Source organism: Trachinotus anak, unplaced genomic scaffold (assembly GCF_046630095.1).
Source record: "Trachinotus anak isolate AG129_WGS33_773 ecotype Australia unplaced genomic scaffold, CSIRO_AGI_Tana_v1 ptg000040l, whole genome shotgun sequence".
Classification (NCBI taxonomy): domain Eukaryota; kingdom Metazoa; phylum Chordata; class Actinopteri; order Carangiformes; family Carangidae; genus Trachinotus; species Trachinotus anak.
In genome coordinates, this window is record NW_027273891.1 from 615810 (window position 1) to 643574 (window position 27765).

Consider the following 27765-nt stretch of genomic DNA (forward strand, 5'->3'; position numbering starts at 1 on the left):
CTTGACCATTAATGGCTTTGTAGGTGAGGAGGAGGATTTTAAATTCTATCCTGGATTTTACAGGGAGCCAATGCAGAGAGGCTAACACAGGAGAGATGTGATCCCGTTTCCTAGTTCCTGTCAGTACTCGTGCTGCCGCATTCTGGATCAATTGGAGGCTTTTTACTGAATTTTTGGGACATCCTGACAATAAAGAGTTACAGTAGTCCAGTCTTGAGGTAACAATTGCATGAACTAGTTTTTCAGCATCCTTTAGACACAGAATGGGTCTGATTTTAGCAATATTGCGCAGGTGGAAGAAGGCTGTCCTAGAGACTTGCTTTATATGTGAAGTAAAGGACAGGTCCTGGTCAAAAATAACACCAAGGTTTCTGACTGTAGCACTGGAGGCCAAGGTGATGTCATCCAGAGTCAGTATATTATCCCATAGTGTATCTCTGAGGTGTTTTGGGCCAATTACAATAACTTCAGTTTTGTCTGAATTTAAGAGTAAGAAATTACTGGTCATCCAGATTTTTATGTCCTTAAGACAGACCTGAAGCTTGGCTACCTGGTTAGTCTCACCTGGCTTCATGGATAAGTACAGCTGGGTGTCATCTGCGTAACAATGGAAATTTATCTGGTGCCTCCTAATAATGTTTCCCAGAGGGAGCATATATAGACTGAAGAGCATTGGTCCTAGCACAGAACCTTGTGGAACTCCATGACTAACTTCTGTGATGATAGAGGAGTCATTATTAACATGAACAAACTGGAGTCTATCTGACAGATATGACTTAAACCAGCTTAGTGCGGTTCCTTTGATGCCGACCATATGTTCTAGTCTCTGTAATAAAATCTTATGATCGATGGTGATTGATTTACTCCTATCTGGGGCAATAGACTATTCAGACCTGGTAGATTGGATGGGGGATTCAAATTATGGGCAGAGAAAGGAATTGGGACGGTTTCGGACCTTTATTTTGAAGGTACCCTTCTCAGGTTTGATCAACTTTGTCATAAGTACAGAGTTCCTCAAAAACATTTTTTCAAATATTTGCAATAAAGAAAGTTTAATAGCATCAAAACATAAGACATTCATGGCCACACCCCCGCTATCGATTATTGAGGAAACAGTGATTAATAATTTGAATGGTAAAAAACACATATCTAGATTCTATAACCTTTTAGCGGAGTACTCAACAGAATCAGCATCAGATAAATTAAATGCTCGGAGAGCAGACACACAAGAAGATATTAGTGAAGAAGATTGGAGAAAAGCATGTTTAAAAGCACAAAATAATTCAATTAACACAAGCTTAAAATTGATTCAGTATAAGTGGTTAATGAGAGTTTATATAACCCCTGCAAAACTTCACCATATCTCCCCAAACATACCTGATGTTTGTGTTAAATGTGTGACTGAAAAGGGAACTCTGATTCACTGGCTATGGGAATGCTCTAAGATTTTGGTATTTTGGGAAAATGTAGTTAAATGTTTATCATGGATGGTTAAGTGTAACATTCCTTTGACATCAACAGTCTGTATACTTGGAATATACCTGAAGGATTCCATCAGAACAAAGAAGCAATCAAAAATGATCGAGTTCGGACTTCTCCATGCAAGGAGAGTGATTGCACTATATTGGAAAAATGTAGAACCACCATCAATGGCAATATGGAAAGAAGGAGTTGATGACTTGTCTTGGATTGGAGAGACTGACATACATTGTTAAAAGTAAACAGGAGGAGTTTGCTTGGATTTGGGACTCATTTATGTCATTCTTGACCAAGGAAACAGATAACACTGACTGAACAACAGGTTATGAAATGATCCTGCCTTTTATTATATTTTTAATTTATTTTACTTATTTAATTTTATTTATTTGTTCATTTATTTTTTGCTCCATCTTAGTATTATTTATTCTAGTATTTATTTTACATTTGTTTGATGTCTGTTGTCATTGTCCATTTTATTCATTTCCTTTCTTTGTCTGTGTGAATGAGTGACTGTTCGAGGGGATATAAATGAAAATGTTTGTACATTTGACATAATGTTTGATATGCACTTAATAAAAAATATTGTTAAAAAAAAAAAAACACAAATTGGCCACAAAATCCTCCACACTCAATCTAAAGGCCCTGTTAGATACCTCTGAGCAAACTGTATCCTAAAAGTAGCTGTTGTACTAGCCAGGTGGACGAGGCCCTGCCCCCCCTCATCTCTGGATAAAAACAGACCTGACTGTGGCACCCAATGGAAATGACCCCAGAAAAAGTTGACCATTTTTGCTTGCATCTGAGCCAACAGACCTGATGGTGGATCTGCACAGGCCAGCTGGTGCCACAGCAGAGAAGCTACAAGATTATTTAAAACCAACACTCTTCCTCTGTAAGACATCTTGGGGGGGGGGGGGGGCTAGTTTGCCTTCTACTTTTTCAATAATATTTTCCCAATTTTTCTTCACCACACTTTCATTTCCAAGATAGATGCTGAGGTATTTGAGGCCGTCTTTCTTCCAGGTCAGGCTCTGAGGGAGAATGAGGGGCCTTCATGCCACTCACTAACAGCAAGGGCCTCACTCATTCCCCAGTTAATTCTCGTAGCCGACACAACAGAAAACCTATCAGGAATGTTGGCTGCTGTGTCAACATCATGCTGATCTTTTATAAAAACAATGATATCATCAACATAAGCAGATAAAACCACATTACTATTAAAACCAGGTAAAAATAGACCTTGAACACTTGAACGTATATTGTGAAGGAAGGGTTCCAGGGAGACAGAGCGCAGACTTGTCAGACACCTCTATGCACCCTAAAAGGAGCATACAAGCTACCATTAATCTCAAACACACTCTCAATGTCACTGTCCAGCACCAGGTTGCCTTTTTTTGGCAGGAGGGTGATGACGGCCCTCCAGCAGGACAGAGGCAATGAACCTGTGGTGGGGCTCTCGTTTAATACATCCAGACCTTTGGCAGTACAACACAGAAGTCTGAATAGTTCTCCAGAGGGAGCATCCACCTCAGTGATGTCTTGGACTTGGGACCAGACCAGTATACCTTGTACTTTAGTGTTCAGCAGGTCGGCTAAAGCCATCCTTTTAGTTTTGTGGATTTCAATACATCCTTGATTTCCTGTGGACTCATTCAGATGTTCCAGTTCTACAATCTCAGTCTCCAGATCTCTGATAGATCTGGTGATGTGACAAGTGACACTGAGTGTGTGCTGCTGACACAACAGTTTAATCTGAGTTTTACAATAGTCCCCCCACTGCCTTAGACAGGTAAACTCACTCTTCCTCTGTCTAAAACTAGTCCATAAATAACTAAGAGCTTCTCTAAAACTTTGGTCAACAGCTAAAGCTGAATTAAAATGCCAGTAGGTGCTTTTAGGTAAAATATTTATAATAAAAACGCTGCATAAAACCAAAGAATGATCTGTAAAACCCACTGGCAAAATCTTACATGTTTTAAAAACACTAAGATGGTGTTTAAAACAATAAAAATGGTCAAGACAAGCTAAAGATATCCTGTCATCTCTAATGTGGGACCATGTGTACTGTCTGCAGCTTGTGTGCAACTTTCTCCACATGTTCATCAGGCCATGGGAGGAGACCAGCTGCTTCAGAGCCCACTGAGAGGCTGGATGAGGTTCTACATGATTTCCATCTAAAAACTCATTTTCAGTACAGTTAAAATCCCTGCCTAAAAACAAATAGTCAGTTGACGCACAATCTTTTAATTTGTCATAATTTTTTTCAAAAAAGAGTTTCCACTCTGCACCATCATTGGGAGCATATAAATTAATAAAAACAACAGTAAAATGATCAAAGCCAGCTTTGACACCTCCCCTGAATGACATGCTCCACATTCAGTAATGTTGGAGTAAAACAGGATGCCCACCCCTGCACTGATTGCAGTGCCATGGCTTAAAATCACTTCCCCTTCCCATTCTCTGTGCCAGGTGCTTTTATTAGTACTGTCACTGTGTAAAAATACAATGTCTATCTTTTTGAGTCTCACTGCTTCAAACACAACAGCCCTTTTTTAAATTTCTCTGGCCCCATTGAAATTTAAACTCCCAACTGTAAAAGTGTCCATAAAAGGTGAGAGATTTAAAACAGTATAAAAAACAGTTAATAAACCAAATAAAATATAAAGCAGTGCCATTCCCATCATCATTAACAGATTTCTTTTTTTAACTTTAAGAATCAGTTTCTTTAGTCTTAACATGTCTTGATCAGTAAAATCAGATTCAACTTTATTTCTGACGTGACGTCTGGCTGTGGTGTAAACCATGTATTTATCAGGAAAATAATGATTCACACCTTTCATATTTTTGATTTCCTGTAGAAAAGTTTTTAACATTTTTCTTCCTGACTGACTGATTTCTGTGTGTGATACAGATCACTGTCATCAGAGACAAAGGGTTAGGGTTAGACAGGGAGAGCGAGAGAGAGAGAGAGAGACAGAGAGAGAGAGCTCAATGCATCATGGGAATCCCCCAGCAGTCTAGCTCAATAGCAGCATCACTAAGGGATGGTTCAGGCTCACATTCTCAGCACAGTGGTACAGACTGGTCTACCCAAACAATTTTTAACATTTGGTTTAGAAAATATTACAGACTTGTAAAAAAAAAACAAAAAACAAAAAACACACTATACTGGCCCACACCCTCCAAAACAGCCAAAAATCAAAGATATTCAATGTACTATAATGAAAAAAGAAGGAAACAAAGAAGATTAACTTTAATTAAGCAATTGTCAAAATAATAATTTTGTGTGGCCTGATCAATCATTTGATTATACAGTGACTTCAGTAATGAGGATTCAGCTGGATTTTATCCAGGAAACGTTTTCTGCTTCAGTCAACACAAACACAGAAACTGTTCCTGAGTGAACTGGACTTCATGTAACACAATGTTCAACACAGGATCCAACACACTCATCAACAAAAGGATCAAATACAAGGTGGCAGTGGTGACATTGTGGGTCTTCCTCCTCCTCCTCCTCCTCTCTGATCGTTAAGACTTTGATGCACAGTGTACAGTGTAAGTGAAGTAAAGTAGTGGTACAGTAAAAGCACAGTCAGACTCAGTCTGAAGTGAGGTGAGTTGAGGTGAACAAGTGAAGTAAAGTGAGATGTCCAATCAGGGGGCATGATTCAGTCTGACATCCTCTCTCTCCTCATTTATCCTCAAACACACATTTCTCTTTTCACAGGTTTGACACTTTAAATCCTTAAAGATTCGCTTGTCAGAGCATCTTCACGGTGATGGAGGACGTGTACCGCATCACCATAACAGAGAGAGAGAGAGAGAGAGAGAGAGAGAGAGAGAGAGAGAGATACCATCTCTTTGATCTGTAATCTCTCTCTGTCCTCCTAACTGATGGGTTTTTCTTCTGTTGTTGATTGTCAGCTACTACCAGTGATGAGGTCAGATCAGGATCGACAGGATGTTGACCTGCAGGGACTAAGATTTGTGACAGCTGACAAACACAACCTGAGATTAACTCACAGATCAAACATTAAACTGTCGGAGTCTCATGCTAACAGAGACAACCAGGACCCTAGGTGCCCAAAGACATCTGAACTCAACTGAACTTACCTGAGGACAGAGAGTCACCATGAGTTGTATCATTTTAAGGAGAGTTTCATTATTCAATGATTGGACAATATTCCTGTGCTCTGAGCAGCCACAGCTCAGCATCATCTCCAGCTCTGAGGATGGTGCTTGGCTCAAGGGTCATGGCAGAACTGATCCTGATGACTGACAGCACCTACAGCATTTATTTCATAAAACAGTCCAACATCCTGGTAGCCAACTGTTTTAAGATGCATTTACCATAAAGTAAAACTAATTTAGTCTTAAATCTCCATACAGTCTAAAGGTAGATGTGTTTGTGATTATAAAGCAGGTTCTATATTAATACTGTGAAAGTATCAAAGCCTCAGTCCACAGAGAAATGCACACAGCCTGTATTCAGAAACTGAGCCTTAAAACTAGCTGTCAGGACTTCTGGAACTTTGTGATATCACAACAAAGCAGTCACCACTCTCAGCCACACCCCAAGCCCCATCCACCTGGACCCACCATGCAACCTTTTAGGATTTGGTTTCTCTGAGTGCTTACCTGAAATCTGCTATATTTTATTGGATCACTCAGAAAAAAGTCAACCAATCAGAAGAGAGGATCAGAGCCTCTTTTCTGATTGGCTCACTGACCTGTTGTTACTAGAGCTCCAGAGAGATGCAAGAGAGAGGAGATGTAAAACTTCACTGACATGGTTTTTGGTTCTTAAAACCACAAATATATCTTCTGATGGAGATCAACACTTCAGATAAAACACAGGAGAGGATAAGACATGGACCTTTAAAGTGACATAATAAAGTGTGTCTTTGAAGCTTCAGAGACTCCAACATTATAATGCAGAACATTAGAAAAACAGGTCTGTTTTATTTCTACAGCACTATTATTATGATTATTATTATTATTATGATTATTATTATTATTATTATCATCATCATCATCATAGGAAGAAAAAAAAGCATATAGACATGTCAGTGGATGTAAATAACTCCCCTCCAAAAGTATCATTTGATACAATGAAACCTAAAACACACAGAAAAAAATACCCTAAATAACATTAAAACAAATCTACAAAAAAAAAACAAAAAACTGAGCACCAGAGAACAACAGCATCACATCAGACATCAGTTTCTCGCTGTCTGAAAACACCACACTGATCTTTAATCACTGAGTAACCTTCAGAAATCCAACTAATGCTGACTGCAGAGCTGTGGAAACCCCCCCCACTTTAGAAACAGTCACAGAGGGGGAAGTTGGTGGAGTGGAAACAGAGAGATGACTGACAGCTGAGATGATGAAACTGTTATGAAACTGAATTCAAACACTCAGATCAAATCTAAATGTGTTCAGGCTGCTTGAAGAGATGTGCACTGTTGTCCCACTCACAGAACAATAAATTGTCATTGGCCTCTGTGAACCACATATCTCCAAATGTCCTGGTTTTAGATTTGTGACAACGCAGTTTTCAGATAATCCAGTGCCTTTTAAAATGATCAGTGAATGAAGGAACTCCTTTGGTTTATTTACAAGATTTAAATAATCACTAACATACATGGTTTAGTTGTACAGTGAACAAATATTATACCAAACAGAGAAAGAAAAAGATACCTTAAAATGTACAAACCTTGATACAATCAGAGCAAAAGATAGACATTTTTAACTGTAAACAAATTTCTACAGGCCCCTTGTAAAATAACTTTTACTGGCAACACCACTTTAAAGTTAACTGATTTAAATATATAACATCAGTGGTTTTTTTTTTTTTTTACAGATCCTTATCTCCATGGAACCAAAGTGAAGAATACTATAGAAGGAAGTCAGTAATGAAATAACCTGAAATTACACAGTGTTTGTTTCTATGTAGATGATGTACTCATTTATATATCTTATCCCTGGCACTCACTAATACACTCAGTTTCATTAGTGCATCTTCTGAAGCACTGAGAGAGATTGAAAGTTGAGGTTTTAACTGTAATCTAAGTAACCTAAAGTCTTTGTGTAATTAATTAAATCACAGTCTAAGAGATGAGACATCTCAGAACTATGGTCCTTTATTTGCTTATGATACTTCAAGTTAGTATAGTACCTCTATATTCTCTGAAGGTCAGGGCAGAGCTCATTAATCAGTTATTATCTCAATAACTTGTTGCCAGGGAGGGTACAAACTTGAGTTTTTTTCAGGCAACTGTCAAGCTTTCTATTGAACAATTTTCAGCCACTGATGAAGTGTCTATGGCTGGGACATATCGCTATCAATTCATCACCCAAGCCTACCCTGACAGTATGTTTATATTTATTGATTGAATGATCAGTGAAATTATCAGAGTTGGAAGAAGACCAAACATGAAGCTCAGCGTATTTTTCATTCAGACTGAAATGTTTTCTCTGAAATTTGTATTCATTTTCTAAAATTTCACTTTAAATCATTTTTGTTTGTCTTCAGTCAAATTGATGAAAGAATAAAATGTTTCTGTTTTAGTTTTTTTTGTGTCTCTTTAATGATAAAAATGCATGATGACTTTAAGCCTGAAGCTTCGTTCAGTTTAATATCCACAGAAACAAAAGAGGTCATCATGATTAACATCACAGTTTTAGTCTCAGGACAAAACACTGTGTTTATGACCCATGTGATGGAGCTGCCTCAGTCTTTAATTAGTGAAAATAGATGTTGCTGTTGGAGTCTGTTGTCAGGCTTACAGTTTATTCAGGGATTTAAAGGGATGCGTTTTAATTTGGTATTGTCACACTGAAGGTGTATATTGTTCTGAAAAGTTGATTTTATTCTAACAACACATTTTCAGGAGCAAATCAGAAAGGGAGCCAACACAAAACACAGTTCTCCAACAAACACGTAAAAGTTTGGGTAAATAGGCTAAAAGTTCTCTGTTGGTTGGTGAAATGTTGCTCTCCAGAAACAAATTACACCCCCAGACACCAGGAAGGCTCTATTATTCATTATTGATTATCTGGTCTTTGATTGATCATTTATTCTGTTTTGTTTGTCCTCGGATCCACTCTGACATGTTCTAACTTTGTTCTCCCCCTGGTTCTCCTGCTGGTTCTCCTGCTTGCTGGTTTTCCGCCTGGGTGGTTCTCCTCCTGGGTGGTTCTCCCCATGGTTTGTTGTCCTGGTTCTAATTCCTGTTTCTATGTAGAACCGGTTCCACCTACAGATGATGACGGGGATTCCAGAGTCTGGTCTCTCTGATCTGTTGCTGACAGTTCTGCAGCGGTCCGGTTGGAGGGAGGGTACTGTAGTTCTGTGTCAGGGCTGGGAGGAATCTCGAGGTCTCTTGCAGCTCCTGGAGGGTCAGAGCGGTGCATCATGGGACAGTGGGAGTGGAATCACTTGGCACCCGCGGGCCATTCTGAACCTGACACGGTCATCCCACGATGACACACAGATCCACGACTTCCTTTCCCAACACTTCAGACGGAACCAGCCCCCGCCAGCATCAGCGCTGCTGTTTGGGACTGACCTGCAGTGTACAGCAGCAGTGCTGCGCAGCGCCCAGGACCTGGGCCTCACCTCACCTATGGTGCACTGGGTGCTGGGTCAGCCGCTCAACCCCGACGCATTGCATGCCATTGGGCTGCCACTTGGCCTGCTGGCCTATGGACAGGTGGACAGGAAACCGCTTGATTTTTATGTCAGTGACGCTCTGCAGCTTGTCACCAGGGCCGTTGCCGAAGCAACTGTGATGAGACCGGACCTGGCCCTGATTCAGAACATGGTGAACTGCTACGACAAACACGAGGTGCTGTCATCAGGACAGTACCTGTCCAGGTAAATCACCTTGTTTAAGTATTTTATGTTTTTATTAGACAGCAGACATGGTTCAGTTAGCACCAGGTCTGGCTTAACTCCTCAGAAACTTCCTGTTGGGCAACAAATGTAGACTAAAACAGCACCTTAAAACCTTAGTCGACCTTAAGAATGACAACCTTAAGATGTGTTAGGTGGCAAAATGCATACAAAGGTATGGTAAAGATGCAGGTGTGAGTAGATATAAGTTTTAGCACCATGAAGTACTTACTGTCTATGAGTCTTCTTCATTGAGTATGCTGAGTTCTCATCCTTTTGTAAAGACAACTGTCACCGGCATATGAAAATAAATTTTCAGTACAAAAAGGTCTTAAATCATTCACATGGAATAAAAACAGTAGAGGATCCAGGATATTGCCCTGTGGAGCTCCTCATTTCACAGACAAAATGCTAATGCACACAGAGTCACTACCGGCAGCTTCCTGTCAGACTGTGATCCACAGTCTCAAACAGTATCTAAAGGCCAGTTCATATTATTCCACATACTTCCCATGTGCGTTCAACGCCTCATGTAGGCTCTTAAAGGAACAGTTTAACAAGTAAGAATATACACTGTTTTATGGTTAATGGCAGGTTCCAGACTAAAGAGGTCATCTTTAAATGTATCATATGTACACTTTAGGTGAAAAAAGTGATATAAAATGTTAATCAGCAAACCTTAGAGATGCTAGTAGGTAGATTTGGTTACATTTGGAGTCAGGCAGGCTGAGTTAATTTAACTGTTTCCCCCATTTCCAGTCTTTGTGCTAAGATATCCTCATGAAGCTGTGAGTGAACCACTTTTTTCTTGGTATAACCAATCCAAAAACAAATTACTCAGATCTCTTGTACTACTTTCTTATTTTCAGGGAAAACTTCAAGAGAAAGTTTAAAATGTCATTTCATGTGTTTATAAATATTAGCTGTCATTTCTCTTTCCAAGTGTCTCAGGTCTAAATATTTTTCCTGTCTGTTCTGTCCTGTAGCCAGTTACAAACCAGTTCAGACCAGTTATAATGAGTTTAATTCAAGCCTCAGGTCTCTTCTGTTCTTTGTCATGAACTGATGTTTTGTCACTTTTTATTTATGATGTCCATTATATATTATATTTATGCTGTTATCTGTTATGTGCTCATAACAGATTAACACATTTAGTGACAGTGAAATATTTACATTTTTTTCTTTTTTTTTGGTACAAATGGGTTTCAATACTTTTCCAACCAGTGGCTATTTAATGTTAATTATTTTCTTGTAACCGAGTGTTAGAAGAAACATGGAGGAAAATTTCACAACTGCTGCGAGCAGCGCAAGAAGAAGTCAGGGGATAGGACCCAAATATAGACACCAGAGGCAAAGATCAAGTAGTTCAGTGATTTTATTTACACCATGGGGTACAAAAGCTCAGGCCAGTCAGGAGCAGGCAGGAATCCAAAGTTCAAAAAACAGGGCAAAGCGCAGGTAAAGCGAGAAAGCCAGAATGCTGGCTTGGACAGCTGACTCAGGAACAGTTGAACCGACCCAAACCTTACCATCAGCCAACCCATTAGCCAACTGGGAAGCAAGCAGTTTGTTAGGTTCCCTATAAGGTTAGGACCCCGGAGCAGAGACGCACAGAGACAAGAGAGTGGGAACTGAAGACTTCTTTAATAATACTAGCCAAAAACAGTCCAGCAAGCAGGCAAAGGAAGCAGGAGGCTGGCTGGCAGGAGAATGGCAGAGACACAGAGCGATGGAGAACCTGGAGACTGGGTAGCCAGGGAACAGCATGCCGGGAGAGAGCATGGAAGAATCTGGCACTGAGTGAGTGATGAACCGGGGGTTTTAAACTGGCTTAATGAGTGATGGGCTGCAGGTGGGTCAGGCTGCCAGTGCTGCACCACGCCCCTGCCACACACAAGCTCTGCAGGGAAAACAAAAGGGAGGGGGAACAGAAAGAACAAAAAGTGCAACAACCAAAACATACAACTCAAAACCGTAACACAGTTGGTCAGCAGAATATGGAATAGGCTGGTCGCTAGCTGACTCAGAGACAGATTGACAGGGAATCATGTGTGTTTAGGACATCCTTAATTCATTTAGGTAAAGAATTCCTCAGCCAAGGCTGAAAGGACGCTTCCCTGTGTGCCACAGTCAGAGCAGACTCCTTATTAGGGGCCCTTTTCCAATCACTATAAATACACAGGAGGCTTAATCATAAAGTTCATCTGCCAGTAGTGTCTGTTGGGTCCATCTTTGACCAGAATATACTGTCAGAAATTGACAGTAGAGTAATAACAACACTGGGGATATGGGTTTATGGAATGGTGATGAAGTACAAAAAGGCAAAATCCAGTCAGCAACAAACAGGAATCCAAAGTCCAATAAACAAGCAAAAAGGTGAAATACCAGGTAAAACAGGAAGAAACAAGGAACCAAGACATCACACATACAACAACATAACATAACATTCTGGTAAAGAATGCTGGAGGTCCACTGGTATAAGTGGAGAATGGCTGAATAGGGAGGTGCAGATGGGGAAACTACAGGGCTGATGAGAGGTGGGAACAATTGTGTGGATTGATGGGGCAGCCAAGTGAAAGAGGAAGCCTGAGGACATCTGGTGGACAGCTAGAGGAGTCAGGTCTGAAGAGATGAAGGGAAGAACATGGCCTGGATGAAGTGAGAGGTGTCTGGATACAGAGAAAGGGAACGAGATGGGGGCCAAGATAAGATCCTTTGTCACTGTACAAAAAAACATACAATGAAATTCATGTGACCTTGAGCACTGGACTCAAATATAAAAAAATGGATAGTAACATAAATAAATAAGTATAAGTAAATGTTTTAATTTCACTCATTCAATTTGTGCCATAATGGAATATTGAACATTAAAATTGTGATGTGTTTGAGGGTTTACTGTCAGTTCAGAGTTCATTATGGTGATGGCTTTTGGATAGTAACTGTTCATAAGTCTTGTCATGCATGTTTTAATGGACCTGTAGCATTTTCAGGAGGGCAGCAGTTCAAACAGGTGATGGGCAGGGGGGATGAATCTTTTAGTATGTTGTGTGTTTTCTGCAGGCAACGGGAGGTGAAGATGTTGTTTAGTGCAGGTAGCTGTTGGTGTATGATGTTCTGTGCAGACTTTTATATATATATATATATATATATATACACGTTTGCAATACTTTAAAGGGCACTGAAGAGCAGACTTTGACAGAAAATCCATTTGGGTGACTCCTCCATTCTCACTTCTCAAGGAGGAGTTAAGACTGGAGGTGACTGCAGTGAAGGAAGAGAGCACACAAACACATGTATTAATATTACTGAATATTCATAAATACAGTCTCTCCATGTGTGTTTTGGTCTTTTCTGTGTGTAAATATAAACATGTTGGAGGCTTAATATTTTATGCATGCAGACATTTATTAGAGCCTAAAGCTCCCTCTCTGTGCATATCTCCCTCCAGCTGTTTCATCACATCATTAGAGTCACAATAGAAACAGTGAATGATAATAAGACAATAAAAACATCCTGCTTAGATAATAACATTTAGTAAAACCACTTATTAGAATAACCATTTTCAGATTCAGGTTTATTGTCATATATATATATATATATATATATATATATATATATATAAAGAGAGAGAGAGAGAGAGAGAGAGACGGTGAAATTAAATGTTGTTCCTTGTGGACCTCAGTGCAACACAGATCAGACATACAAATAGCACTTGGTCTGAAGAATGCATGTTCTGACATAAGCAGCAACAACTTGGATCTAAACTTTTCTTGTGGAAAATTTCATGCAGGTCTTTAAATCAAAACAACTGAAGCTGCTATACAGCTCCCTCAGGTAGACTGCTACAGCAACTGCAGTGAATTCCCTAGGCAGATAGTGGTGAGCTACAGGAAACAATGCAAGCTGAAACACTGAGCTGAAACACTAAACTGAAACAATGAGCTGAAACACTGAGCTAAAACACTGAGCTGAAACACTGAGCTGAAACAATGATCTAAAACACTGTGAGCTGAAACACCGTGCTGAAACAATGAGCTGAAACACTGTGAGCTGAAACAATGAGCTGAAACTCTGAGGGGGAAAAAAAGGTTTAACTGCTGCACTGTTTCCTGACAGAAAAAGATCCCTAACCCTAAACACATTCACAGTAAATGAAATTAAACCAGACTGAGAGATAAAAACCTCAGAGGACAGGTTATCTGCTGCAAAGAAAAACAAAACAAAAGAAAGAGAACATAAAGAGAAACATTCCCAACCACTTTCAAACCAGCTCAGGTAATTCCTCTGCTCAAAAAATCCTCACTTGACCCTGCTCATGTGGAGAACTATTGACCTGTCTCACTACTTCCATTCTTATCTAAGTGTATAGAAAGGGTGGTATTTAAGCAGGTCTCTGAATTCTTGTCAAGGAACAATCTTGATCCAAACCAGTCTGGCTTTAGGATTGGCCATTCCACTGAAACGGCCTTGTTGCCTATGACAGAAGCCCTAAGGGCTGCAGGTCAGTCCTCAGTTCTTATCTTGATCTCTCAGCAGCCTTTGATACAGTGAACCACCACATCTTGCTATCCAGATCATTCAGAAAGTCTTCAAACCCTGTTACTGTTTTCACATTTTATGTTGGAATTTATGCAAACATCAATCAAAAATAATTTTCCCTCATCAGTCTACACTCAGTACCACATAATGGTAAAGCAAAAACTATTTTAGAAATTTTAGAAATAAAAATTAAAAACTAAAATACCATATCAACATAAGTATGATACTTGAAGTTTATCTCAAGTTCCTCCATTTCTCTGGATCTGCATCTCTGAGATGTTTCTACACCTGGACTGGAGTCCACCTGTGGTAAATCAGGTTATTGGACACACACCAGTCTATATCAGTTCTCATGGCTGATGATGCAGACCAGAGCAGAAACTATGATGAGGAAGAAGCTGCTGCAGAGCTCAGAGAAAGGATTGTGTTGACGCTCAAAAAAATGTCTGTTGCACTGAAGGTTCCCAAGAGCACAGTGACCTCCATCATTCTTAACTGGAAGACATTAGGAAAAACAGGACTCTTCTTAAAGAACTAACTAAACAATCAGGGAGAAAGGTCTTGGTAAGAGAGATCAAGCACCTCATTGACACTCTGGCAGAGCTCCAGAGATCCTGTGTAGAGATGGAGAACTTCCAGAAGAAGCAGTACACCTGTAGAAGCTTTTTGAGGATGCTGCCAAACTCCTTCAGTCTCCTCAGGAAATTTGGTGTCTGTGTACAGTGATCAGGAGACATCATGAGGATCTCAAAGCTGTTAACCCTTTCAGCCTCTACTTCACCAATGTACTGGAAGACTCACATATAAATGATTCACTTATAAAGTTAACATTGCATGTTATTGAAAGGTGACAGTAAAAAGACATGTTTTAATACAACTTTAAAAGAAATAAAGACTGAGCAGCTCTCAGGTCCTCAGAAACCTAAGGAGCATAATAACTAAAGACTTCTTCACCAGAAGCAATGAAGACCAGAGAGAAAGACAGATCTGGTTTTGACAGGCAATATTTTTTTTTAATCCAAATTTCTTGTCATTTTGCTCTTAGCACCAAAATCTATATCTTCTTCCTTTTTCTTTTTATTAGAAGTAAAAATTGACAACCAGTCTCTGGTGTTTATATTTAGTGACGCTGAGGTCATTCATGGGAAATATCTGGCTGTTTATTATATAGATAATGAACATTGTGTTTATGTTTGATGCGTCTGAGAGGCAGAGTATAAAATTCAAACTAAAGGGCCAGATCTGATCTCTCGATATGATATGTTGACTATTTTGGAGACAAATTTTAATAGAGTCACATAGATAACCTTCTATTTAGAAAATCTGTTTAAAATGTGACAGGATTTGATATTATTTATTTAGGCTGCCACTATCATCATCATTATCAGCAGGCCTATGTGTCCTTATTGTGTGTGTACCTTATTACACATGTATTTTTTTTTGTCCTGAAGGTTTCTGTTCAACACATCTTTCTCTGGTCTGACGGGTCCCGTCCGAGTCCACCAGAACCAGTCTCAGGTCCTCACTTTGAAAAGGTTTCACATCTGGAGCCTGCGGCAGGACGCTTTAGGTCAACCAACCTGGGTGACAGTGGGCAGCTGGGAGGGCAGCCAGCTGAAGGTGGAAGACCAGGGAATCTGGCAGGGACCCAAACTTCGGCACAGGACGGAAGGGATGGGTGGGAGGACCAGGGGTCGTTGGAGGGCGGGGATGCCGGTGGCAGGGAGTAGAGTCCGGGTGGTAACTCTGGTGGAACATCCATTTGTGTTCACGCGGGATGTAGATGATGAGGGAAGCTGCCCGGCCGGTCAGTTCTGCCTGGATGCTGGGACCAACAACTCAGAGACTCTGGAGAGGTTCTTCAGGGAGGTGTCAGCTGGGAATGGCAGCTTCCTGCCTCCACAATACAGCAAGTGTTGCTATGGATACTGCATTGACCTACTGGAGAAGCTGGCTGAGGACCTGGGCTTTGAGTTTGACCTTTACATTGTTGGAGATGGAAAGTATGGCGCATGGAAAGGGGGCCGCTGGACCGGCCTGGTGGGGGATCTTCTGAATGGACTGGCAGAGATGGCTGTTACCTCCTTCAGTATCAATTCAGCTCGGAGTCAGGTGATCGACTTCACTTCACCCTTCTTCTCCACTAGCCTGGGCATACTGGTGCGAAGTAAGGACACGGCAGCTCCCATTGGAGCCTTCATGTGGCCCCTGCATTGGTCTATGTGGGTGGGCATCTTCCTCGCGCTGCACATCACGGCACTCTTCCTCACATTGTATGAGTGGAAGAGTCCATTTGGCATGACACCTCACGGACGCAACAGGATGAGAGTGTTCTCATACTCGTCAGCTCTGAACCTGTGCTATGCCATCTTGTTCGGACGAACTGTCTCTTCCAAGACCCCAAAGTGCTGGACAGGTCGGTTCCTGATGAACCTGTGGGCCATCTTTTGCCTGCTGGTGCTGTCCAGCTACACCGCCAACCTCGCTGCTGTCATGGTGGGAGAAAAGACCTTTGAGGAGGTCACAGGGATCCACGACACCAAGGTAAGATTAAGTATTTTTTGATATTCTTTAGATTTCATCTTTTTGTTTTCCATAGCAGAACAAAAGTTTGATATTTCATAGAAACCAAACCTGTGTGAATCCTGACATCTACATGTGAACACAGGTGCAAACCTGTCCATCTGCTGTTGGCTGGTCTTTGGGACCTGGTGATGTCACCATCATCAAACAGCAGCCAAAAGCAGGTCTTATGGAGCTGGATAGAAATGTGTCTGCAGTGTTTCCACCACAATAATGGTTGGAGCTGGTGGTAAGAGTTTCACAGCCCTGGAACCAGGTCAATGTCAAAGCTGTTCCTGTGTTTTCTGCCTGATGTTAATGATCATCATTTTTAAAATGTTCATCTTTCGACAGTGGAGAAGAGGCAGTAAATAAGAAGAGAGAGAAACATGGATGATGATGTTCCTCTTGGCTACCAAGATGGAGTTAGAGCTGCAAACTCATTATTCATTCACTGTCTTCTGTCATGAAATAACTGTAGATTAAATTTGTTCTGTGGATCACCTGCTTCCCCCTAATTACACTTTTAATTTTAGCAGCAGATTTAAGTATGAAAGACTTCTCAGAGTGTGTATACGGTTGGGGGTGCTGGGAGCTGGGGGAGGGGTTTAACTGGATGTTCATCTGTGTGTGATTAGATTTTTATTTTTAATGTGCACAGACTCAGAGTGCAGCTCTGATCTGCTGCAGGTGTTCAGCAAACACTGAGATGTTAGAATGTTGACTGTGAAATAGTTAAATATGTTGTTTCAATGTTCAGCAGGCCTTTCTGTCTAGGTTTAAGTTTACATAAGCTATATATCTATATGGGCTCTCATCTGGTCCAACCAACATCCTGGTCTCGCGTGGACCTCTGTGAAACATTTTGTCATTTTCAAGATAATCCTGATAATCAATAAATATATCAGTCAAAATTCAGTGAGATAGAATTGATGATGCACACAGACTCAGGTATTTACATATTAAACATTTACTTTAGTTAACTGCTCCTTATCAGCATGAAGTGTAGATGTGTAGCATCTTCTTGGTTAACACTTCATAACACTTCATAAATATCTTGTCTGAAATAAAAAACACACTGATAACAGTCTCTGCAATTCAATGAAATCATGAAATTCACTAATAAAACTTTTGTTTTATTAATTATTGAGCTCACATCACCGCTAAATGCTGCTAAATGTTTCTATTTGGGAAGGACATCAGCTGACAACTGTTGGGGCACAGGTAGGAGCAATTTGGTTATTGGCTTATCATATTAATGATTATCAGTGATAATCACCAATATATATATAAATGTTTACTACAAGTAGTAACCTCGGGGCACCACCCTGTCACCAGGGACCAATGACCAAATTGATGGCTCAAAATACAGTCTCAGAAGGTTGGTTGAAGGGTAAATTCGAGCACTGACTGTTGTGAATCCAGCTGTTATCACAAATATAGTCACAACAATCACAGACAACGGCAAGTTAAATTATAATGGGATTTATTAATAAGAGTAATAATTATTCAACATAGCATCACTTAATATTAAACCGATTATAATTCAACTATAACTAAAACAAACATTGGTTACTAACTAGATGATTACAGGCAAAACACATATGTACAACCGTGTGTGTGTGTGCGTGTGTGTGTGTGTGTGTGTGTGTGTGTGTGAGAGAGAGAGAGAGAGAGAGAGAGAGAGGATGTGACGAGGTCACGTGAATGACGTGTCAGTAGGAACCAAGATGGTGGCAGAGTGAGGTACTCACTAGAGCCAAGATGGCGGCTGGCCGCAGAGCGTGAATGGCGTGAACACGAGAACAAGGGGAGGGGCCTTGAGCCTTACATGTATGATGCGGTCACCCTCTAGGGCCTGAATGTGAGAGAGGTGTAGATGAGGTGCGTGATTGGGAGGAAAGAGGGAGAATAGAGGTGAAGAGAGGAAAGAGTCCACAAGAGATCGTCACCACAGTTAATAATCACCACAATATCACTACACAATAACGGAGCCAGAGAACCGAGCTTGTCTGGTCGGATATTGGTCCTTTAACTAGTGATATTTGGCTTATTAAGCTGATCACAGTGAACGATCTAAACAACAGGATCTGCAGCACTTATAAGTCAGATAGCAACAATACAACACGCTACACTAACTGTGTCTCTGCCCAGTCATCAGCCTCTTACTGTGAGCGGCTCCGGTCCTCCGGAGTTAGAACAGAAAGTCTCTGGGTCTCCATAGCTCGGTCCTCGGCCGGAGCTCGGCCCTTGGCCGGGAGCTCGGCGGGTTGTGTCTCGCTCTCCTGGTGATGACAGTGATGAGTTCCTCGGCGGCAGCGGGAAGATCACAGATGAGGGACGGTGAACTTTGTTTGTCTTTAACAAAGTCGGCGCTCGTCCTCACAGGACGTGAAATCAGCTGATTGCACGTCAGGTCCAAAAAGAAAAGAGACACAGCAGTCTGTGCGCTCGGCCTGCGAGTTGGAGACTGTGACCTGGGCTTGAAGAAGTTCTGGAAAAAGGTCAGATGTTTGCAGATTGCTCCCTTTCAGCAGGAGAGAGCTGGAGGAGCTCTCTACTGTACCTGGTGCACGGGAATTAAGCGCAGGAGGAGGGTTATCACCTGAGTGACGTCACCGGGGATCCCTGCTGGGAATGCCTGGCCGCGGCCAATGCCGTTGCGGAGTTTTCTTTCAAACTCCAATTTTACACATAGGTGTGAATTGTGGGGTGGTTTTGGCTCCATAGCCTGGAGGGAAATGTAGTCCACTCCTTTGTTCTCCCCACGAGGCATGGCTTGAGGCACAGGCTTTGGAGGGCATGCAGGCCTCTCTTTTGTTCCCTTCAGGATGCATGGCTTGAGACTCAGGCTTTTGAGGAAATGTAGGCCTCTCCATTGTTCTCCTCAGAACTCATGGCTTGAGATCCCAACACAACAAAAAACAAAACACGTACTAAATATTTTCAGACCTTTATTAGATGTAGAGACACCATGTTACCAAGCCCAGCATCATTTACACTGATCTGTGATCTGTTCTCTCATTATTTCACTTTTCTGTGCATGTTATTATTTAACCTTAACCCTAACCCTGAGATCGGAGGCACAATATTATACTGACCTTCATTCTTCTTCTTCTTCCTCTCCTTCTTCTTCATTGGTGGTGTGTCAGCTGCACCACCCATCACAGGGTTTTCGTTTTGGGACAGTGAGGGAAAGCAGTGCTGAAGATTACATGAAGAAGAGTTTTCCAGAGATGCACGAGTACATGAAACGCTTCAATGAACCAACTACACCTGAAGGAGTTGCCACCCTCAAGTAAGAGGACAACACCACCTGGTAGTAGATCTGGCTGGATAATGTTTTAATGAGTGAGCAAGTGAGCGAGTGAGTGAATGAGTGAATCACTGAGTGACTGAGTGAGTGAGTGAGTGACTGACACTGAGTGAGTGAATGAGTCAGTGAGTCAGTGACTGAGTGAGTGATTCTTCAGCTTAGCAGTTACAGATGACTCCTCTCTCTCTCTCTCTCTCTCTCTGCTCTGTTTGTCTTATGTTTAGATTTTCCTCTGCCTCCTTCAGTGATCAGGGCACATGTAATAAATGCAGTTTATTACAAGTACATTACAAGTGTAATGGAGGTGAGGCTCAGTGAATTTGAACTGTAACTCTGCTTCCCTGCAGCTCCCCAGGCACTGGGAGACTGCCCAACTGCTAGAAGAGTCATGGCCCTAAGCCCACAGTTCACACCCTACATGGTCTAGTCCAAAGTTTATACTCAGTCAAATATCATTGACTCATTGGGCCTAATCTAAGATTTGTTCTTCAGCGACACCTGATTTATGATCTGAAATCGTCATCCTCCTCAGAGTCCTGGTCTGAACAGACATGAACCACATTTTTATCTGCTTCAATTTGACTTCACCTCCTAAGGATGTCATTATCACTGATGTCCCTCCAGAATAAAGCTCCAGAAATCCACTTCTTGTTTTTTCAGTGTCACAGTAATCCAGTGATAACTGTCAGTCATTTCATGTCTGTTGTTGCTGTCAGTAGTTGCCATATGTTGCTGGTTGCTGTAGTCGCTGTAGTAACTGTCTTTCTGTGTTGAAGGACAGATCCTCCTCAGCTCGATGCCTTCATCATGGACAAAGCTCTGCTGGACTACGAAGTTTCCATTGATGCCGACTGTAAACTGGCAACTGTTGGGAAACCATTTGCCATCGAAGGTAACAGAGTGTGTTTACACTGCTGTACTTCTGTCTTTGTGAGGACCAGGGTGAGGTTTAGACGTTGAGATATTTTTGGACAGTGAAGACATTTACAGTCCATTATTGTGCAATGTTGAGGAAAAGAAAACTCCGAGTCTAGTTCCAAGTTTGCTGTGGTGGTGTAAGTTTATTGGAGTTCCAGGTCATGGTGAGCCTACCAACACAGAGTGGGTCTGGTATCAGGAACTGTTCTAGAATGCAGGGCCAGGGAACAGATATACACTGTCCCCAGGTGTGGTCACAGACAGTTCATGAATGGATCATATAGTGGATGTGTATTGGTTAGTCATGAGCAACAGGTAACTGTCTTACAGGAGGGTGAACTCAGTAGGGGGGCAGGGATGGCTCCCAGACAAGGTCAGAGACAAAGAAACAAAAGGACAAAGGCTTGACACTCAGGTAGTATGATCAAGGCTCTGGTCAGCAGGGGAGCGGAGATGGGGAGGGTAGACAAAGGAGTATGATCAGGAGACTCTGACCAGCAGGGGAGGGGAAATGGGAGGGAGCGACATTTGGTTGGGATTGCCCCAGACGTGTAATGGCAAATGTCCCTTCCAAGAAAATGTATGTTGCATATGTAGATTTTCTTCTTCAGCATCAAACCTTCAAATGTTTGTTTAGATATGCAGACCTGGTTTCAGGGCTCAGGTCAGTATCAGGTTCAGGTCCAGTAGGTTCATGTTGGTGGAGTTAGGGTTCAGGAATGCATGATGTACAAAGTAGTAGTACAAACATGACTTTGTGTGTGTTTCTGGGTTTATCTTCAGTTCACTTTCTTTCAGTTTTGGATGTTTTTTTCACAGAAACTTGTTTCATGAAGTTTCATCATCAACAACATCTCAACCAATCAGATCAGAGGAACAGACTCCCCTGCAGTTAAACAGTTTAAAAATTCACACCAAACTGTTTCCTCCTTCAGAAATTCTGCTGAGAAAACACTTGATAATCAACAGTGTTTAATCATACTGTGCACTACACATGTTGTTTTGTATGTCTTAGCTGTCATGTTGTGTGTCTCAGTCAATCTGAGGGTCTTACAGTGTATATATATATCAATCAGGTGAGTTTCTATCTTATTTCCTCATGGTTTAAATAGAAAACAGATAGCAAAACTGCACAGAGTGGTGCATCACATTACCTGCATAGAAATATGAATTAGGAATACAACATTCTGTGGGTGTCTCCTGAGTGGTGAAGATACAGTGATATAAGGTATACAATGGAAATGTTGTGCTCTCTATAATAATGGTAGAAGATTCTTCACAATCTTAACTCATGCCCTAGACTCATGTTTTACTTAAGCAGTGGCATTCTGTCAAGACAAACAGAGCGAGCAGTATTTCACCAGTTAAAACTAAAAATAGACAAAGAATGATATTGAAATTAAGTGATATCTCTCCTTACATCTGATCTCAGAACAGCTTTCTGTCCCATAAAGGATCTGATGCCAGTTTGCATTCATCATGTAATTTACTGCCCTCTGGGGGCGGCAGCAAGGTATTGTCTCTTATGCTACTTTGAGTTCCAGTTGTTGTATCTACCATTGCTGTCATTTTTGTGGGTGTCACTGTGTCCTGTTGACAAAGACTGGAGCTTCAAACAGAGAGGACAACAGCTTAATGTGGAGGTTTGATCACTGAGGATAGCCCAGGATTTTTGACTGGTGATTACTTACAGCTAAAGTGAGGTAGTTAAACTGTCCGTAATTCAACTTCTACCGTACTGAGATATCATGACATTCCAGCTTTGTACGCAGATGTATGGAAAGTAAATTCCAGGTTATGGTATTGACCTGTTGTTTAATAATTATTGATGACTGTCTCCAGGTTATGGTATTGGCCTGCCTCAAAACTCTCCTCTGACGTCCAACCTCTCTGAGTTCATCAGCAGATATAAATCAGATGGATACATGGACCTGCTGCATGACAAGTGGTACAAAGTGGTTCCCTGTGGGAACAGAGTGTTCGCCGTCACTGAGGTCAGTCTACAGTCTATAATGATATAAACAACATTCATAAATAACTAAAATCATATGTGTCTGTCTATGACTATATATGTGTGGCAACATATTGATGTTTCTTGTTGTGATTATAGTTTATGGACCAGACATGTTGAGAATACAATAAAGATACAGCTGTTTTTACTTTTCCTGAGCTGTCATTGGCCAAACTGATGAACTGCTGCTAAGAGCGAGTACTAACATCAGAACAGATAGATAGATAGATATCTGAGGAGGTTATGTATTATAAAAAAGGTGGGAAGGTCACTGACCCTGACCCGGTCCAGAGACTCACTGTGTCCAGAGAGGCAGGACACCCTTCTTTTTCCTCACAAAATCCACAAAAACCCACCTTTTGTCTTGTGGTGGAAAAAAAATCACCTGGAGAAGAGGGTCCAAATTTAAAGATCCTTTATTCACACAAAAGACCTGAGTTTGTCTCTGCACAGGACAAGACTGACGAACACAGGAGAGAAGACCCTTATATACTACCAGATAATACCAGATACACAATCTTCTGACAAGTTGTCTACACAATCACTTAATCATTGTTTAAAATACATCCCGGACACACATACTGTCAGCCTGCTATTTTGGACAGCATCTTAACTAGAGTTCCTTAGTTGTATATCGTCTCCTTGTACTTCTCCTTCCTTCTTTAACTATTGAAACAACCCATTCCCAGACTCACAGTGTGGCTGTTGTTTATGGTTTGCTGATATGCTATCCGGTTCCTGGAGGCTCCAAGGTCATAAGGCTGGAGTTTTTACATCAGGCCTTAAATTCTACAGTGTTTTGACATTTGCCAGTAAACAGGATCATGCTGTATATTTCAGAGGGACAGGTGTAGTATCTAGTGGTATTTGTGAGAAAAACACAATGATAATACAATGATCTTCATTTACCTAAAATAACTTCACTGAAAACATTACAATGTCGCAAACAATGTTGTGAGTCTCTGACTCCAGCCTGAGGAGTCTGTTTGAAAAAGACATCACATGACTTTAGACCCTAAATATTTCTGTCTCTGTCAGACTCTTCAGATGGGGATCAGTCACTTCTCAGGACTCTTTGTGTTGTTGTGTTTTGGAGTGGGTGGGGCTTTGCTGACCCTGGCAGGTGAACATGGTTTCTACCGCCTCATCCTGCCGCACATCCGCCGCAGACAGAACCTCAAATACTGGCTGCACACGTCACAGGTGAGTGTCAGACTGGATCCAGTTCTGTGTTGTTTAGTGTAGAATGGAGGGACGCACTTCCCCCAGGAATGAGTTTGAACAGTTTATTGCCCATCACAGCAACACATTCAGAGTTTCTCTCAGCACCATTGTGAGTCACTAAATGCTCCATGTTAGCTGACAGAGTCTCTATGATAACCAATAGCATGGTATGCTACACAATTAACAGATGAAAATATGACACTACTCCACTAGTAATACAATTGTTTTTAAATTACTTAAATTCACATTTACAACCAAAAACAGTGGAATTGCACAGAGAGTTCAAAGGCACTAATGAAGTGTGGAGTTGCTGATCAAAGATGTTTAAGAGGTTCTTCATTGGTACCAATAAACTGGCTGTTTGTTTGACAGAAAATCCATCGAGCTCTGAACATGACGTATGAAGACGTGAAGAGGCAGCGAGCTGAGAAAGAGAAAAGGTGTTGCTATGTTGTGTTTCTGTCAAATCACTTATTAACATTAAAATTCAGAATTAATAAAAGTATGAATTTGACAAAGTTGATGTAATTTCCTGATAAAAGACTGACAGTTTCATCACTATTTCTGTATGAGAAGAACTCATTCAGTTTCATCACTAAGTCTTAACTCAGTGTCCACTTCATTTTCAGGTGTTTTAAATGATCATGTGGTACTTATATGTGAATGTGTACGTGGATATATGTATCTCAGGTAAAGAATTACCTGTTGACAGATCTTCTTGTGTCTCTGTTTGGGTTCAGCTGTAACCTGCAGAAGGCTCAGCCCTCTCATGGCCCCCCTGCCCCGCTGGCTCCTGGAGTCTCAGCCAAGTGGAACAACGAGACCAGTAAGGATGCCGCCACTTCTGCTGTTGCGAAGGATGCCCGGGACTTCAAAAGAGTTCACTTCAACCTGGAGACCCTCAACACCCGCCGTCTGCTGGCTCGTATAGCTGCCTCTGATGCCAAGGGAGGTGGGGCTAAAGAAAAGGGGGAGGGGCCAGCCTGGCCAAAGGCAGGGCCAAACACAAGACTATGTGAGAATGGAGGACCAGTGGCTTCGTTCGCCAGCCTAGTGCTCTCTCTCCCCTCTTCCTCCTCCACCACTTCCTCCTCTTCTGCTCAACCCAATACCTCTGCTCCTCCTCCTTCTGTGACTGTAGCCCCTCCTTCTGAAGCTACAATACCGTTCCCTGTTGCAGTGGCCCCGCCCCGGTCCGGGGAGCTGCAGGAGCTGCAGGACCAGATTGAACAGATGAGGGAGAAGCTGAGGACAGCTCTGGCCAGGAGGGCTGAGATCCAGACCACTCTGGCAAAGCCCATCGCCACGATGCCAAACAACCTGACCCCGGTAACCACGACGGCAACAGTAACAATGACAACAATGACAGGAGCCCTCCCCACCCACTTACCCTCAGTTGCCACAGCAAAACCCCTCCCAGCCAACACAAAGTGTGTGACGACCATGACGGACCCGCCTCACAAAGTCCTTTCCAAAGTCCGGCCTCTTCACAGCAGAATGAACAGTCAGAGGAGGTGATGTTCTCTGTATGGGTCAAATGACCCTCTGCACACAGCAGCCATTTTAATCAGCTGAGATTTAACAAATTAAAACTTTTTAAAATTCTATTGTCAACCACAAAGAACAGGATGGACAGAAAACGAAAAGTATCAGCCTCATGAGGTTCTGATGACAGTGACAGACACCAACCCTAACTCCTCAAAAGCCTCTGAACCTATTACAAATACATATTAATAATAATCATCATTATTAGAATTATCAGCCATTATTATAACCATTATAAACTGGGGTAAACTGAGTTGTACCATATTTGGAACATTGAGGTGATATAAATTAATTTAATTAACATTTTAACCCCTTAAATTCAAAGACCCATAATAAATTACTCTCCATTAAAATCTAGATAGAAGCAATTTCTTGAATATTGAATAAGAAATCCTCAAAATCCAAATGATTTCCTTTGTAACTTAAGATGTGTTTAAGTAATTAATTAGTTTTCAGGGGAAATTTTAATTTTATTGGCTTATCAGTAAGGTTTAATGGGCTTTTATTTGTTGAAAAACCTCTCAAAGTGGGCCAAATCTTTTTTTCCTTTACCAGAATTAATATGTGATGTAATTTAGTGGTTTAGGTCTTTTCATGGGATTTGTTGACAGTGAGTCCAATATAAAATTAAGCAGAGTCACACTCACTACTACTAAGATGTAAATGCCCTCAAAGACTTCTCTAGCATATATTTTTTTCAGATGTTTATATATTTGGTAATTATTAAAATTTAGTTACGTTTGTGGTTAATTAAAGCAGGTAGTTGATCCTGTTGCTGCTACTTCAATGACCTTTCACTTTTTTATGTGAACAAAATGAGATTTTTCGACCATTTGCTCCTCACACTGTTTCAAATGGTTTCTTTGTCAGAGACTAGAGTGTGGACATTAATTCAAGATCTTTTTGGAACTGGTGGTGAAGAAACTGGATATGTGAAGCTGAAGGTATGGTCACTCTGCTCAGCATCAAACATTAGAGGACAAACAGGAGGATTTTTTTTTTTCAATTAAAAAACTACAGGAAACAGGTTTGTTCATGAGTTACATCAAACACAAATGTTGGAGTTAAAGCAATAAAGTACTGTGTTCTTTATGCAGAGATGTGAAAAGTAACGTGGAGGATTTAAGTACCTCAAGATGATCTTTCAAGTGTTAACTCAAATCCTGTTTTTTAAATGAATTATATTCTTAGTTTAAGCACTGTAAGGCTTAAAAATAAAAACTACAAAAGAGCATGAATTCCATTTTCATTTTGATTAGAATTTAAAGGCCCCTTTAAGGTCTACATCTTTAATCACTAGGAAACTTTCTACCTTAAAATTCAGTTAATTTACTCTTTAATAATTAAGCTAGTTTAATTGGATTTTAATAGATTATCTGCAGGGTTATAGTTCTACAAACTAATAATTAATTACAAAACCGTTTTCTTTCTCAAATATTTTGCTAATTGTAAAATATCTTAAAAGTTGTAATGTTTTAAGGTAAATTAAGGAATTATCAATAGTTTAAGGGATTTTAGTGGATAAAACCATTGAAAAAGAAGATTCATTTCCACCAAGTTTGGGGTTAATTAACGGATTATACTGTATTATATTTGTGATGAATTATCTGCAGAGTTTAAGGGTTTTTAAGGGCAAAGTTGTCCCTCTCAGTCTATTAATTAATGCACTGAACTGATGCAGTAAACTCCTTACTTTACTTTGAGGTTTTTGCTCTATGAAAATCTATTAAATTATCTTGCTATTGGTGACCCCATAGCTGAGTGGTTAGGGTGCATTACCATATGAGTGCAGATGCTCTTAGCAGGCGAGTCGCCAGTCGATTCCTGACCGGCCTGACTCTTTCCTGCATGTCATTTCCCCCTCTCTCTGCCCCTTTCCTCTCACTCTTTACTATCCTATCCAATAAAGGCAAAATACCCCAAAAATATCATTTAAAAAAATTATCTTGCTATTTTTGAATACATTAATTATCCCATTAAAATATCTTGATTATGTTGCTAATATTGGGTAAATTATTGGCTTTATAATTTAAAAAAAAGAAAGGGATTTGGTTTCCATTTACTGATTAATGAAAATGATGAATGGCTCCTTCAAGGTCTCCTGCAGGTCTGATAAACAAGTTAGAGACCAGGTGTTTCCAAAGGTTTAATCCACACCTTCCTCTTATTCTGTGTTTCTGTGAGGCATTCATAGTCCTGTCTGCACTGATGAGCTGGGAGGTAGATGTCTTCATAGGGAATACACCAGACCCAGGACCCAATACAGACTGT

General features: G+C 40.9%; 1 protein-coding gene across 2 annotated transcripts; it reads left to right on the plus strand.

Moving 5' to 3' along the window:
* The first annotated feature begins 1791 nt into the window (after nt 1–1791).
* Nucleotides 1792–26496, plus strand: LOC139615021 (glutamate receptor ionotropic, NMDA 3B-like). 2 transcript variants are annotated; one of them, XR_011687201.1, is made up of 9 exons: nt 1792–9361; nt 15370–16462; nt 19633–19778; nt 20573–20688; nt 22557–22708; nt 23764–23928; nt 24322–24389; nt 24690–25942; nt 25980–26496. XR_011687201.1 is itself a non-coding variant. In XM_071472787.1 (8 exons), the coding sequence occupies exons 1-8, from the start codon at nt 8748–8750 to the stop codon at nt 25465–25467; spliced, it is 3132 nt and encodes a 1043-aa protein (XP_071328888.1). In that variant the 5' UTR covers nt 1792–8747; the 3' UTR covers nt 25468–26496. The 2 variants fall into 2 exon arrangements, 1 of the variants encoding a protein (XP_071328888.1); XM_071472787.1 differs by having other exon boundaries at nt 24690–26496.
* The last annotated feature ends 1269 nt before the right edge of the window (nt 26497–27765 follow it).